Source organism: Mandrillus leucophaeus, unplaced genomic scaffold (assembly GCF_000951045.1).
Source record: "Mandrillus leucophaeus isolate KB7577 unplaced genomic scaffold, Mleu.le_1.0 Scaffold733, whole genome shotgun sequence".
Classification (NCBI taxonomy): Eukaryota; Metazoa; Chordata; class Mammalia; order Primates; family Cercopithecidae; genus Mandrillus; species Mandrillus leucophaeus.
In genome coordinates, this window is record NW_012107953.1 from 1,074,453 (window position 1) to 1,087,935 (window position 13,483).

The following is a 13,483-nucleotide window of genomic DNA, read 5'->3' on the forward strand; positions in this document are numbered from 1 at the left end:
ATGTGACAAAGCTGCACGTTCTGCACATGTATACTATATTTTTTCTTTTAGAAAAAAAGAAGTGAGACTTATATAGCTGACATTAATTTATAGAAATTCAAGCCTATTTTCACTTAATAGCATTATGATGAAAGAAAAAATCTCTTTATAGGCTGGTCACAATGGCTCACGCCTGTAATCTCATCACTTTGGGAGGCTGAGACGGGAGGATCACTTGAGCCCAGAAGTTTGAGACCAACCTGAGCAACACAGTGAAACCCCATCTCTACAAAAAAAAAAAAAAAAATTGAAAGTTAGCCAGGCATGGTGGTATGCATCTGTAGTCCCAGCTACTTGGGAGGGCTGAGGTGGGAGGACTGCTTGAGTCCAGGAGGTCAAGGCTGCAGTGAATCGTGATCGAGCCTCTGTACTTACTTCAGTCTGGGCTCAGAATGAGACCCTATCTCAGAAAAATTTTTGAAAACTCTTGTATACAACAAATTATTATCTCTTATGTTTTAAACCTTTAAAGAGTCATTTCTAATTGAGCTTCTGGTTATTACATTACATTCCTAGGAAAACTCATATATGTACAGACATGCATACACACAAAGGCTTAACTCTAAAACATAAAATATTTCAGTAAAACGCCTTAATCCTTCAAATAAGTGAAAACAAAAGCTTGCCTGGCCTGATTTCTTTCTTTCTTCTTTTTAAAAAGGCTTATATGAATGTTGTATCCATATAAGAATAAGCCCTGCATTGTTTTAAATAAATCTCTGTTTGATCTTCTGGCTTCTTTCTAAAGACACATTACTTCTCAATAACAATACGCTATCTAACTGGATATTGAAATACATAAATATATATTTGATTACAGAACCCTAGAACATAGTCACATTCTAGATGGAGTTCTAAAACTGACAGAATGTTCAGATAGAAAGATGTGAAGGCTATTTAGACATATTAGATATTAAAAGAATTGATAAAAATCATTGCTTTTTTATTTGAAAACTTTCAATAGCTGGTAAAGTCAGACAATGACCACCAGAATAATATAATAAATAAATCTTATATTCAGAACAAAATGTATTTCATCTGAAAAATATAAAAATGTATTATTACCAACTGGGTCTTACTTATGTCATTCTGATTTAAGTATAGCTTAAAATATGCTGAGCCTATTATATATGGGACTCTTTCTTATGCACTGTATGTATATTCATTTTACATGGGAATTAGACTCTATAAATTGAGTTGTATAAGTGCATAAGTACAGAAACAAATAGAAACCTATTTATAGGTAATTGATTTCATGATTTTTGGAGTTGACTAGGTAATTTTTAAGTGGCACTAGCAATGAGGTCTACCAAGTTTCTGCATTCTGAACATTTCTATACCTTGTGGTCTCAATTTAAAATAAATGAGAAATCACAAATTCAAGCAATGCCAGAGATGAAAGGCAGACCTTAGCAGCAGCAGGTGGAGCGGAGGAGGTATTATTGAAATACTTGTTGATATGATTCAAGAGTGCTCAAGGCCATCTGATGCTAAGGGCCACAAGCAAAATCAGCAGAGGCCTAACCTGACTAATTGTCTCCCCTGATTGTGACGGTTTTGATTAGAAGAATAATCAGCTCTCAGCAGCCTGTAGGCAAAAATGCCAACTGAAAGTGTGTGTGTGTGTGTGTGTGTGTGTGTGTGTGTGTGTGTGACGGATGCACAGCAGAATTAATGCCAGATCAATATTAACCCACTCTTAAAACATTAAAGGGGTTCCAGTATGAACAAAAGCCAATAATTCCCTTCATAACTAACTAGCATGAACATTTTTCCTTCTGTCACTTTATAATTGCTTTTATACAATCTAAAGCAAATGCTGATATTCAGGCTTCCCAAAAGTCCAAATGCATTCATATTTTGTCACTGAAAATTAGAGTCATACAAATTCTGCAAGTCATTTTTGAGTAGTTACTTTAAAATACTTTATGTTAAACTCAACAAGACATAGTTTTAAGATAAAGAAGTAAAATTTTTTCTTAAAGCCTTTTCTACTATATCATCAATATGTTAATGAAAATGTATAAAAATTATACCTTTGTTTCTAAAATTAAGATTAAGAATATATATTTAATCATCCAAAGGACTACATTAAAACCAGCTGTAGTCATCATTTGAAGCTTTAGTTTGTGATTGTCTGCTTCTTTTTTCAGATGACCAGTCTCTCAGTTTTGTGCAAAGAATCTTAAACTTAAAATAAATGGTAATTTACTTAAATTACTATTCCTACATTAGAAAATTTTAAATCTCAAGATTTAGAAATATTAAACTTCCTGAAGTTATTAAGCTCTTAAAGGTGAAAATTTGGGGAAATCTCATAGAATGCAAATACTAACATTTTTTAGTGCCCATAAAAAAGCTAAGGTCATTTGGTTCATGTGAGAATGTAAAACGGATACTTTATTTGCTTACAAATTTATCATGTTTTGTATATTTAGATATAGGCAGGGAGGGAATGAGGAAGAATGCATTTCGGAAAAAAATGTATAAATCTTTTGTAAATTTTATTTTTACTTCTTAAACTTTCTTTCCACTGTGGCTATGAGACAGTGAGAGGGAACAAGAGCAAGAGCAAGTAGACAGGGAGGGAAGCTTTTAGGTCTGAAGAGCTGAAACTGGGTTATTTGAAGCTCCATTCCATGAACAGAGGTGGTTTTTATCTTCGGCTAAGTGTGTAAAGGCATGTGATAACACTAAATGCAGATTTCCATCTACCTGCTGGACTCAACAAAATCTCAAACCCTCAACTGGTGCCTCCAAATGTAGCTGTCAGTCAGCTGATGTCAAAACCTAATGTCTTTTCCATGGCCTTACACATCTGGTCCCTGTCAGTGTCAACGAGGTTTGTTGGATGTGGTGTCATGGCAGGCAAATGATTTATATATACAGACCCAAAGATCTCAGAGCTCCTTCAGAGGATGCATTTCATCTGGTGTACTTGCCATCAACAAATGATTGACTGAAATTAAACAAGACCTTACATCCTGAAACGTGAGCATTCTCTACTCCCCCTCTTCACTCGGATCATGAATATATTTAGTTAGCCAGGGAGTTCACAAAAGACCCATGTCAACAGTCTATTAGTGAGATAGAAAAAAATGCACATTAAACACCTCCATGCTTTAGCCTCTGACCTCCTTAAGCTGGCACATTTTTAAAATTCTTTGTGGGATAAGGAATTACTAACCAGCCACACTGGAAACTTATGAGTAGCTGATGATCAAGTCCACCCAGCATTTTCCTTTGCAAATCTTCAATTGAGGGAAGAAGACCTTCAGAAATGAGTGTTGCCTTTAACAAATAAATTACCTAAAATACTGCATCAGATTAGAACAACAACAAAAAATTGCTCACTCTTGTCTTTAACCTCTCTTATTTCATCTCCTTAGGACAACATGAGGCACCCAAAATGTCTCTTTCTTTGCTCTTAAAGCTTATTGTTGCAATCTGGTTATGGATAATTCTTTCCACTTTACTCAGTGTGAATTATTCTTTTTCACAAGCCTCATAATGAACTATAAAACTAACACTTTGGTCCAGTTAGCATTAGCATATGTTGAGAACAACTTTAATGCACAGCTGCCCTGACTGGGTACAGCCAAACTTCTGATTTTCAGTGCTTCCTGCAGGAAAATGCCATCCACTGCCTAGAAATGCTTCATACTCTGCTGTTGTTTGATTAACACAATTTTAGCTTTGACAGACATTAATACAATGTTAAAGACATTAATTGTCTCTTAACTTAGAACTCTTAATTGAAAAAGAATTAGGAACCTGGTGAATGGTTACAGGTCCATATTCCACATGGAGAGGGCTAATTAAGAGCTCTGGGGTGATGGGGTGGTGGTTTAGCTCCTAAAAGGAGGTGTCCATATATATCAATCTAAAGTTAATTTAACCTAAGCTAACTAGGGTGTGATTTATATTTTTATCCCAGAGCTCTAGGCCATTTCCCATAGCTCTCTCTTCTAACATGCTGAAACTTGCTTAAGCACTGAAGGAAGAAAAAAAGTAAGTAATGATTGTTTAGGTAATGTCAGGGTGGTGCAGATCAGCTCTTGAAGAAGCCAGCTGTTCATGCACCGTCATCTATCCACATAGGCTTGTTCAAACATGTAAAGCAGTGGGCTACAGTGCTTTCCATCTATCTAGGTAAAGGTGTAAAGCTGGCATGTGTAGCAGCCAACAAACAGGAGCAAAATCTTTTCAGATCTTGCTAAGCCTCTAGAGAGCTTAAAAACATTCCATTTTAAGAGAGATGTTTTGAAACCAAGTGCTGTTGCAACTGTGCCAGTGGTTGGGGCCTGTGTCTACATTAGTTGAACAAACCACTCTTGTCCCAGCAAATCAATCTGACTTTGCTGCTGCATTGGATGGGGTTGATCTATACCCTTCTGCATCTCTCAATGCTCACCTCCTGTCCAGATGAGCTCTCTGGTCTAGCTTGCACTCTTGTTCAATATGGCCATGGAAGAAATTTGGGGGAGGAAATCTGATGTTTGCGGTCTGTAAGTCCCTTTCCTTTATAAATGCTATGCTGCTTATCTAGTCAAAAAGCATCCCAAGAATCCGCACAACCCTGAATGTTCATTCTGACCCTTAGCACAGTTGTTCCGCTAGTGTACACTGCTTCCCTTCATGCTTAGTGTTGTATTCTTGGTGGGGAGTCTACTTGCAGGTCAAGCTCTCTGTACCTCTTTCCTCTTTGCCCAAGATTAGCTGGGCCCACAGGGTCACAGGCTGTCCAGTCAACCTACCAATGAAGAGCCTCAGTGGCCCGCTCAACTCTGATTCAGAGGCCCCTTTTGTCATTTTTAACAGATTTAAAGTGTGTGAATTTAAAATTCCAAATTCTGTTAATATACAACTCGCACAACGTTTTGTGCTTTAACGTTCATTGCTAACCTGTTATGATCTAAAGTTCTCCAAAAGAAAGTTCGTTTTAATACTGTACTCCATAGAGGTGGTAGGAATAGTCTCTAGCCTGAGGAAGGCACTCTAGATCCTTGACTCAGCATCTGAAGTTCTAGGACCTCCCACAGATACCAATATCCATGGATGCTTAAGTCCCTGATATAAAAAAGCATCGTGTTTACATATAACCTATGCACATTCTCCTGTATGCTTTAAATCGTCTCCAGATTTCTTATGATACGTAATACAATGTAAAAATATGTAAATCACTGTTATACTGTATTGTTTAGAGAATAATGGCAAGAAAAAAAAGTCTGTGCGTGCTCAGTACAGACACTTTTTATTTCAAATATTTTCAATCCAAGGTTGGTTGAGTCCATGGATGTGGCAACCATTTAGTATAAGGAGGGCTGACTGTATTTATTTTACCATGTTATTTGAATAAGTTACCTAATTAAAAAAAAAAAAACAGCTAATAATAAGGCAAAGTGTGAGCAGGAGAGAGAAGATGGGAGTGTTCCGTACTATCTGCTCAATTTCTATAAACGCACAACTGTTCTACTAATTTAAAACAAAACAACAACAACAATAAAAACATTGTGATCCTCTGAATTACTTCACATAGGAGCAGCAACTACCTTCATTTCACATATATTAATTCATTTGCTCCTTAAAACAACTCTAAGAAATGGGTGTTGTTATTCTCATTTTGCAGATGTAGTAACAGATAAAGAGAGATTTTAGAATGTGTTCAAGGTTACTAGTCAGTAGTGGCACCAAGATTCAAGTCCTCTTATCTCCTCTTCCAAACCCCATGCTATTCCTTCTAAACCACACTATTTTCTACTATATGTTGATCATATCACATTTATTGTTGGGCTTGGCTAGCAGTCAGAGCGAAATGTAATGCTCAATGAGAGTAAGGTACTACTTTTGATATATTTGTTTTCCCTCACGTCTTTACAGTTTTTACAGTTGTTATAATTATTTGAACAGTTTCATCTGATATGCCTTCAATCGGTCATTCAAACACCTTCCCTGAGCTTTAACTATGTGCTATGTATCACATTGGACTGTGGGGTACAAGGATAAATAGAAAATAATTCCTTTGCTCAAAGAATTCAGCCTAGTCAGGGGACAGACCCACAAACTTGTAATTACATTTTGAGATGTAAAGGTGGGATCCCAAATATAGCCTTGGAGATAAGAAAAGGCTTACCCGAGTCAAAGTTTGAGCAGGAGTTATCTACAGTTAGCAGAGGCACTCTAGATAGGATGGGCAGCATGAGGAAACCAAAAAGTACAAAGGTGAGAAACAAGGTGCCTGGAACCTGGAGTGCTAAAGCCTTTCTGGAGGTGGTGAGACAATAAACCACAGTTATAAAGTAGTACATCATTATAAAAAAATTTGTGATACAGAAAACAGAGTGCTGAAAACATCAGTATGGGAATCTTGAATTATTTGCTAAAATCATGAGGGAAACTATGCATTGAACAGCCATCTATCTCACAACACCATTTAAAACAATTGTTACAGTGACCAAATCACTTCAGTGGTTTTTAAGAAGTATTTTCTTATCGTGTGCAAGAGAAACTTCAATCATCCATTGTACATCAGGGGAAGAGACAGAATCATTTTAGTCTTTTTTTATTGAAAACTTCAGGATATTGCTGATATTTAAATACATGCAGTCTAGATCTTTTTTGTTTGATTCTCTATAAAGGATTTCTAGGCACAAATTTTGATTTTTGTACCTTGACACCAAAATACACTTTTTTATAAATATATACCTGACAGTTCTTTGTTATTTGACTTAAAGAGCATTTCTTCCTTCAAATTAAATTTAAATTAACAGCGTTTTATTTTAGGACCTCAAAATATCAACTGGAGGCTGGATGCAGTGGCTTACGCCTGGGCTGGATGCAGTGGCTCATGCCTGTAATCCCAACACTTTGAGAGGCTGAGGCGGGTGGATCACCTGAGGTCTGAAGTTTGAGACCAGCCTGGCCAACATGGCAAAACCCCATCTCTACCAAAAATACAAAAAAAAATGAGGCAGGAGGAATTGGGAATCGCTTGAACCTGGGAGGCGGAGGTTGCAGTGAGTTGAGATCACGTCACCACACTCCAGCCTGGGTGACACAGCAAAACTCCATCTAAAAAAAAGAAAATCAATTGGAAAACATAAAAAAAAAAAAAAAAGAAAGAAACAGAAAAGAAAAAGAAATGTAGAACAACAAAGCAGAACAAAGGCTAGAACTACAGACAAATAGATGGTTAAAGTGAAGTGGGCCTGAGGATCATTTATCCTATGTTCATGTTTTATAGTTGAGTAACTGACACCCAAAGAGGTGAAGTCACTTGGCTAACATTGCCAAGTTCATTAACGGCAAAGCTTAGAGTAGAGTAAATTCCTGAATTCCAGGACAGTGCTGCAAAAATTATCTCCTGGAGTTCTGTAAATGTAAAAAAATTGAAGACCCTGTGAGAGTTGAGATTTTCTTCCTTTGCTCCACAAGAGTGGAAGGAAAGTGGTCAGAATTGAGTTGTCAAGCAATGGCACAGCAGAAGAAAATTCCTAGCTTCAAGCATGATCGGTGAGTTTACACTGTCTCAGTGGGGCAGCACCACCTGGAATCTCATATGAGGAAACATCAGATGATAAGGGCGGCTTGACTGGAGTCAGTTTTAATAGCCTTAACTTTGTCTCCAGTTGCCAACAAACAGCAGGGCCAGCTAGACAGCAGCAGCTACAGGTGGCCATCACCACTTCATCTCTCTTCCCCTCTGCACGCCTCAAACGCTTAGCCTTAGGAACTGTTTAACCACTGCAGAGGTAACATTTTTAGGGCAATTTTGGCCTTTCTGGTTTTAAATCAGGAAAGGCTACTGTGTTATACAGAAGACTACCGTAGCCAATAAGGAATTCCATGCAGGAATGGCCTACTCTGCTAATCAAGAGGTAGAGACCTTTTCTGTGCCCTCATTTAACAATCTGTATTGGAATAAAAGCAGAACATACGTAAAGGCTTGGATAGTATCTGCTTTTTGATTTTGCTGATGCCATCCTCATATTGATGAGACGAGAATTTTTTTTTAAGACACTGAAAATGAATTTAAGACATGGATCTAGCACCATGGAGCAAAGGATTATGGGCCCTAACCATTTCTGCTCCATGTCTTCTATTATTGCCTGCTGACTATTTCTGCTCATAAGGGACCGTGAACTATCCATGAGTGCAAAATGGATACAGCACAAATTGATTCAGTAACATCACACAGACATGTATGAATAATGAGGCTCAGTTGCAGTCTGTCACACAGCAAGTATATCAGTGTAGCTGATTTATTGAAAACTTGAGTGAGTAAAGCCTCCTTCTTAAGAGAAGGTATCAGCTGTTTCTTTACTCTTTTGGTAAAAAAATAAATTTGAGCAAACTAAGGTATTTTGTAATTTAAAATGTGAAAAAAAAAAAAAAAACCCTGAAAGTAGCTTTCAGTGTAACTGACCTACTTCTGACATCTTAACCAAAAAACAGAAGAGAGGGAGAAGATAAATGGCACCAACGTTATCATAAACCTTAAAGGTTCATCAGAGATGTTAATCAATTTCAAATTCCCTAAGGAAAGCTGTGTTTTCACATGGGCATCTATGACTGCTAGAGGAATATGCTTACGTCATTAAAACAAGCGAAAATAAGCTTGTTATTAGCACCCCTCCCCTTTAGAAAAATATCCTAAGATATTCAATGAGAAAAACAAAAGGACACGGTATTCATTCCACATCTGTAATGCAAATACGGTGGGTGTAGCTATCAAAACCAAAGAGAACAATCACAATCTCAGGCACAACAGTCCAGCATCTCTGAAACTTGCCCTGTATTTCTTTGTGTTTTCAGAGCAGGGAAATTTCAAATTCTGACCACCTGCGTATTTAAGTAAAAGAGGTAGGAATCAGATTAGGTGATGACCCCTCCTATCTCTTCTAATTCCCAGGTTCCAGAAGACCTTGAAATTTAAAAATGAAAAAGCAAAAGAACAAAGATTAATATTTTCCTAAAAAAGAGAGACTACAGTAAAAGCATGTGTTAAAATATCCATAATCACAACATCTAAGTAGTTTTCAGATGAAGCAAGGACAGAGAATATACACGTAGAGACAGAACTTGCCTAACAGTAGAGAGAAAGCTGCTCAGTAGAATTCTTTAAGGGTAGCAAGGTACCACTTAGTAAGTCACTGAGTTCAAGCCCCAAACAGCATCTTTGGGAATCCAGCCGATATATCCCTAAAGAGAGGCACAATGTGTCAGACATTAAATACAGAGGTGGAAAAAAAGACCTTTTCTACAGGTTGTAATTGAGGCAAGAAAGGACAGGGGAGAACGACTGCGTTTTCTAAGCAAGAGAGAACAGGGGAAAACCAGCACTCAACTAGAGTGAACCTAGATCAGCTTATAGATGCAGCATTGCTTCTGTAGGTCAAAAGTGTTTAACTTTATGTGAGAATAACGAAAGATCCTGTTATTACCTCTTGAAACAAGGCATTATTTTTTAAAAGTGGGGAAAATTAAGCAAATCTAGCAATAACTTGATTAACCTATTTAGCTATGTTGGTTCATGAAGAATCAATTATTTAATATAGGTATTGAGTAAATTTTTTTTTTTTTAAAGCATCTGTAATTTATTCACTGGCCCTAGGGATATCTTTGGAATCAAAGACAGCTTAACTGAGTTCTGAAGTTCTCACCAAATACTTGTACATGTTTTCAAAGGGCCCTGAAAGCAGCCAGGCACTTTCTGCTTCAGGCTACACATTAACTAAATTCCAGTGTGCCCTGCACAGAGCAACCTCTTCATCAATTATTTCCTGCAACTCTTCAGAATGTTCTTTTTGCGGCATGTGTGGTTAGACCCTGGGATCACTGTAGAAATCCAGAAAATGCCAGGATGCAGATGGACAGATACACATGCACCCCACACAAAAACGGTGAGGTCCTAAAACTGCATGAAGTTGTCATCTTCACTGCAAAGAGTGAAGAACTGAGAAAGATCAGAAGAGCTAAGGACGATAGAGTGTGCTGGGGAGGAGGTTTGCAGAAAAAAAGAATCAGCAAGAAAGCAAGGAAAGAAAGGGGAAGAAATGAGCAAAAAAGAGAAAATCAAAGATCGTCTTTTGTTTATGTAAAAAGCTTCTGGATTGTGACTTTTATTTGATGTCGACATCAAATGAACAAACAGGACAAATGCTGTATTGCTGAACTGACAGCCTCATGTGAAATAGAAATGTTGCTCCAGAATAAACACCACAGTGCAGAAAGTTCCATGGTAAACACCTATGGGTCCACACTATGAGTGAGACCTAAAGCATCACACAGGGTATGGCCCTTGTAGAGCTAATATGTTCTTTCATTCCCAGAATCAAGTCATTAGTTCAATGGAAACACTAACCCTACCAATCTCCCAGAGACTTTGCGATGATAAAAACATAAGATTAGAGATGAAAACACCTGGCAAAATGTAAAGCTGCACCCTGCTCTGTGGGACAGTGCTAGTCAGAATGCCTGCTCCCTAAGATGGAAAAGCATCACATCTGTCTAGTAAGCAACTCAGTGGCCTCAGCTAAACCAAGTTTGGTTCTCTTCTTCCCGACACTCCCAAATCCATTGTATGAATGGTTCACACCTTTTCTTTGTGCTGAGATTCAAAGGTTCATGAATCTGAAGTTCATTAATAGGAATAAGGAGAAATACCACACATCGATTTGTACTGGAAAGAAAATACAGCTTGCTAGGGGGCAGGAGACGTGGGTTGTAGTCCCTATTCAGTCACCGGCGTCCATCGTGATGCTGAGTATGTCATATACTCTCCAGGGTTCAGTTTCCTCATCTATGAAGCGGGGGGTAGGGTGGCTGAGATTAGATGGACAGGCAAGGGCAACTCCAGTTCTATAGTCTTTAATTCAAAGTCTTTAATTTTATTTTTGCTCTAAAATCTAACCACAACCATTCTCCAAAGATTTTGAGGCAATTCAGTTTGATCATTTTTCCAGTAAAATAAATATCATATCACTAAATTAAAAAGCAGAATACAATAAAATATATAGAATAATTTTAATCATGTTAACACATTCACACACATATATCTCAGACTTTATATATAATATATTCTGGATGGTAGCATTATGAATAAAGCTGACTTTCATCAGTGTACTTTAAAATATATGTATTTCTAATTTTCCTCAATAATACATTTATTTTATAATCAGAAAAATAACATTAGAATTAAAGAGCCAAACTACTACACCTAATATTTTCAGGATTGTCTTCCAATATTTTTCCAATAAAAACTAGAGACACAGGTACATATTTGTGTATGTGTATATATAATTTATAAAATATTCAGATTCAGTAAGGAATTGTGATACTTGGTAAAAAACAATTGATCTAAACAATTTAGAGAGTAAATAAAGAGGAATTATAAGAATTCTGATAGTCAATGTAAATTCAGGGCACAAAATAATTAAAACTTGCTTGAATTAACTCAGGGATGCTAGAGCTATAAGAATTTTCTTATAATCAATTCAAAATTCATTAAGAGTGAGTGAGCTTTTCTATATTTTTCCATAAGCTTCCATATCCTCTTTTTCCATCAAATACAATATGCACTTTGGTTCCTTGTGAGTGAGGACGATTTGAAGTTTCTAATGTTGACTCCAAAGGCAAGAAGTCACACCTACCGAGCTGCATCTAAGTACCTACCTGGGAGAATGTTCATGTGGCATCCAGTACCTCATATTAGATCACGGTTTACTCTGTATGACAGCAGCAGGGGAAGTGGGTTAAAAGCATTAAGAAAATAATTTCAAAGCCCAGGAAAGCTTTTGGGCAGTTTTACTATGAATCTTTAAACCAGAAGCAATGACTACAGTGAGGAGACAATAGGAATTTTATGAGATTCAAAAAGAGGCAGCGAAATAATTGAGGCACAACCTGCCCCTAACCTCCTAACCTCTGGAGTCTGGGCTGGTTAGAATTCAGCCCTGGGGCCGGCAGCACTTCAGCAATTTAGCACCAAAAGGAAGCTCTGGTCCACTCTGCTGTCCTCCAGGGGTATGTGTCTCAGAATATCCCTCCAATCTTCATTACGCCTGTCACAACCCAGGCCCCAGGAAACCTTCTGGTGAAGATGACAAGCATCACACCTGCCCCTGCCCCAGCCCCAGAATAAATGAAAGACAGCAAGATTGTACTTTAGCAAAGGTGGGGCAAGACATGGAGGTGATGCTGCTGCTTCAAAATCGATTGTGTGTACATCCTCGGGGAGCAAAGGGGAGAAATTCTGCATTTAATTTTCCAGAGAAACAAAGCATCACAGAGGATTCTGAGCCCAGACCTTCTCCTTCTCTGCTGCACTGCTCCTTCTCTAAGGTGAACAGTTTCATTTCCTGCCTGAGCTTTCCACAATGAAGTCCAATAACTCAGCTCTCTGCTGTCCTGACAGTTTAGTTAAACCTACAGAGCAAAACGTTACAAATACAATCCCAGGCAAGAGGGGAGTTGCCCACAGGCTCAAATTAACTACCAGTCCCCAAGTAGCTAACCCTCACTTATCACACTGAAAGAATTCTGAAGCAAAACCAAATCCATAAGCAAAATTCATCATGCCAGGAAAGAGGAGAGGGGAAAATAAACACCTCAAGTCCACAACTACTGTTTCCAATTCTCCCTCTTCACTCTGTGTCCTGACAAGAGACTGTGTTCACAGCCATCCCTCTGCCTGGAGAGGTAAATCTGTTTTTAATGCAAAACTCCTTTTTTCTCTCTCTTTTTTGTCCTTGAGACCAGCACTGAGCTCACTGAGGAAGCACGGCCTAAGGGTTTACACCTGTGACCCAAACTTTCCATTCTGTGTGAGGTTTTGTGTTTTTCGTTTTTTGTTTTTTTTTTTTTTAAGAAAAACAATTCAAGGGAAGTTTCTGAACCACTGCTTTTCCTTAGGCCAATGGTTACCAACAGCGACAGCAAAGCTTTTCATTTTCAAGTGTGACCCAAATTATGACTTACATTACACCAGATTTCACCTTCACTTCTTTCCAAGGCCCTGCAAAGGCCATCTTTTCTTGCATACCGGAAAGAGTGAACATCAACATTTTAAGCCTCTAAAGATAATGGTTGACGGTTACCTAACATGACAACCCGAAGTCATTTCTCCCTGTTTCCTGGATCTTGTTCTGTCACAATTTATGTAGAACATTAGAAGAATTAATATGGACAGGTGAGTCCTAAAAATGAGTCTTGGACAGCTCATAATACGGCAGAACACCAAGGTTTTACCACTTTACTCCAAAGACGCCACCTAAATGTGGCTTTGCCTCATAAAGCGTGAGCCAAAATGACAGCAAAGCCGACATGGCGATCATGAAGTGATGACAGTTAGCTTCTGAGAACTTAAGTGCAACATAATTGAAAATCAAATAAATAGCTAGTTAAATAACTACCAGAGGTTTTATTCTCATGCAAATCCATCACA

The 13,483-nt window shown here is 37.8% G+C and overlaps 1 protein-coding gene across 1 annotated transcript in view; it reads right to left on the bottom strand.

Moving 5' to 3' along the window:
- LOC105528796 (ephrin-A5-like) overlaps positions 1 to 13,079 on the bottom strand; it is an 84,723-nt gene extending 71,644 nt beyond the window's left edge. Inside the window, exon 1 of the mRNA XM_011965686.1 lies at positions 13,018 to 13,079. Within this exon, the coding sequence (XP_011821076.1) occupies positions 13,018 to 13,079 (62 nt within the window). The remainder of the gene's footprint in view (positions 1 to 13,017) is intronic.
- Between the last annotated feature and the right edge of the window lie 404 nt (positions 13,080 to 13,483).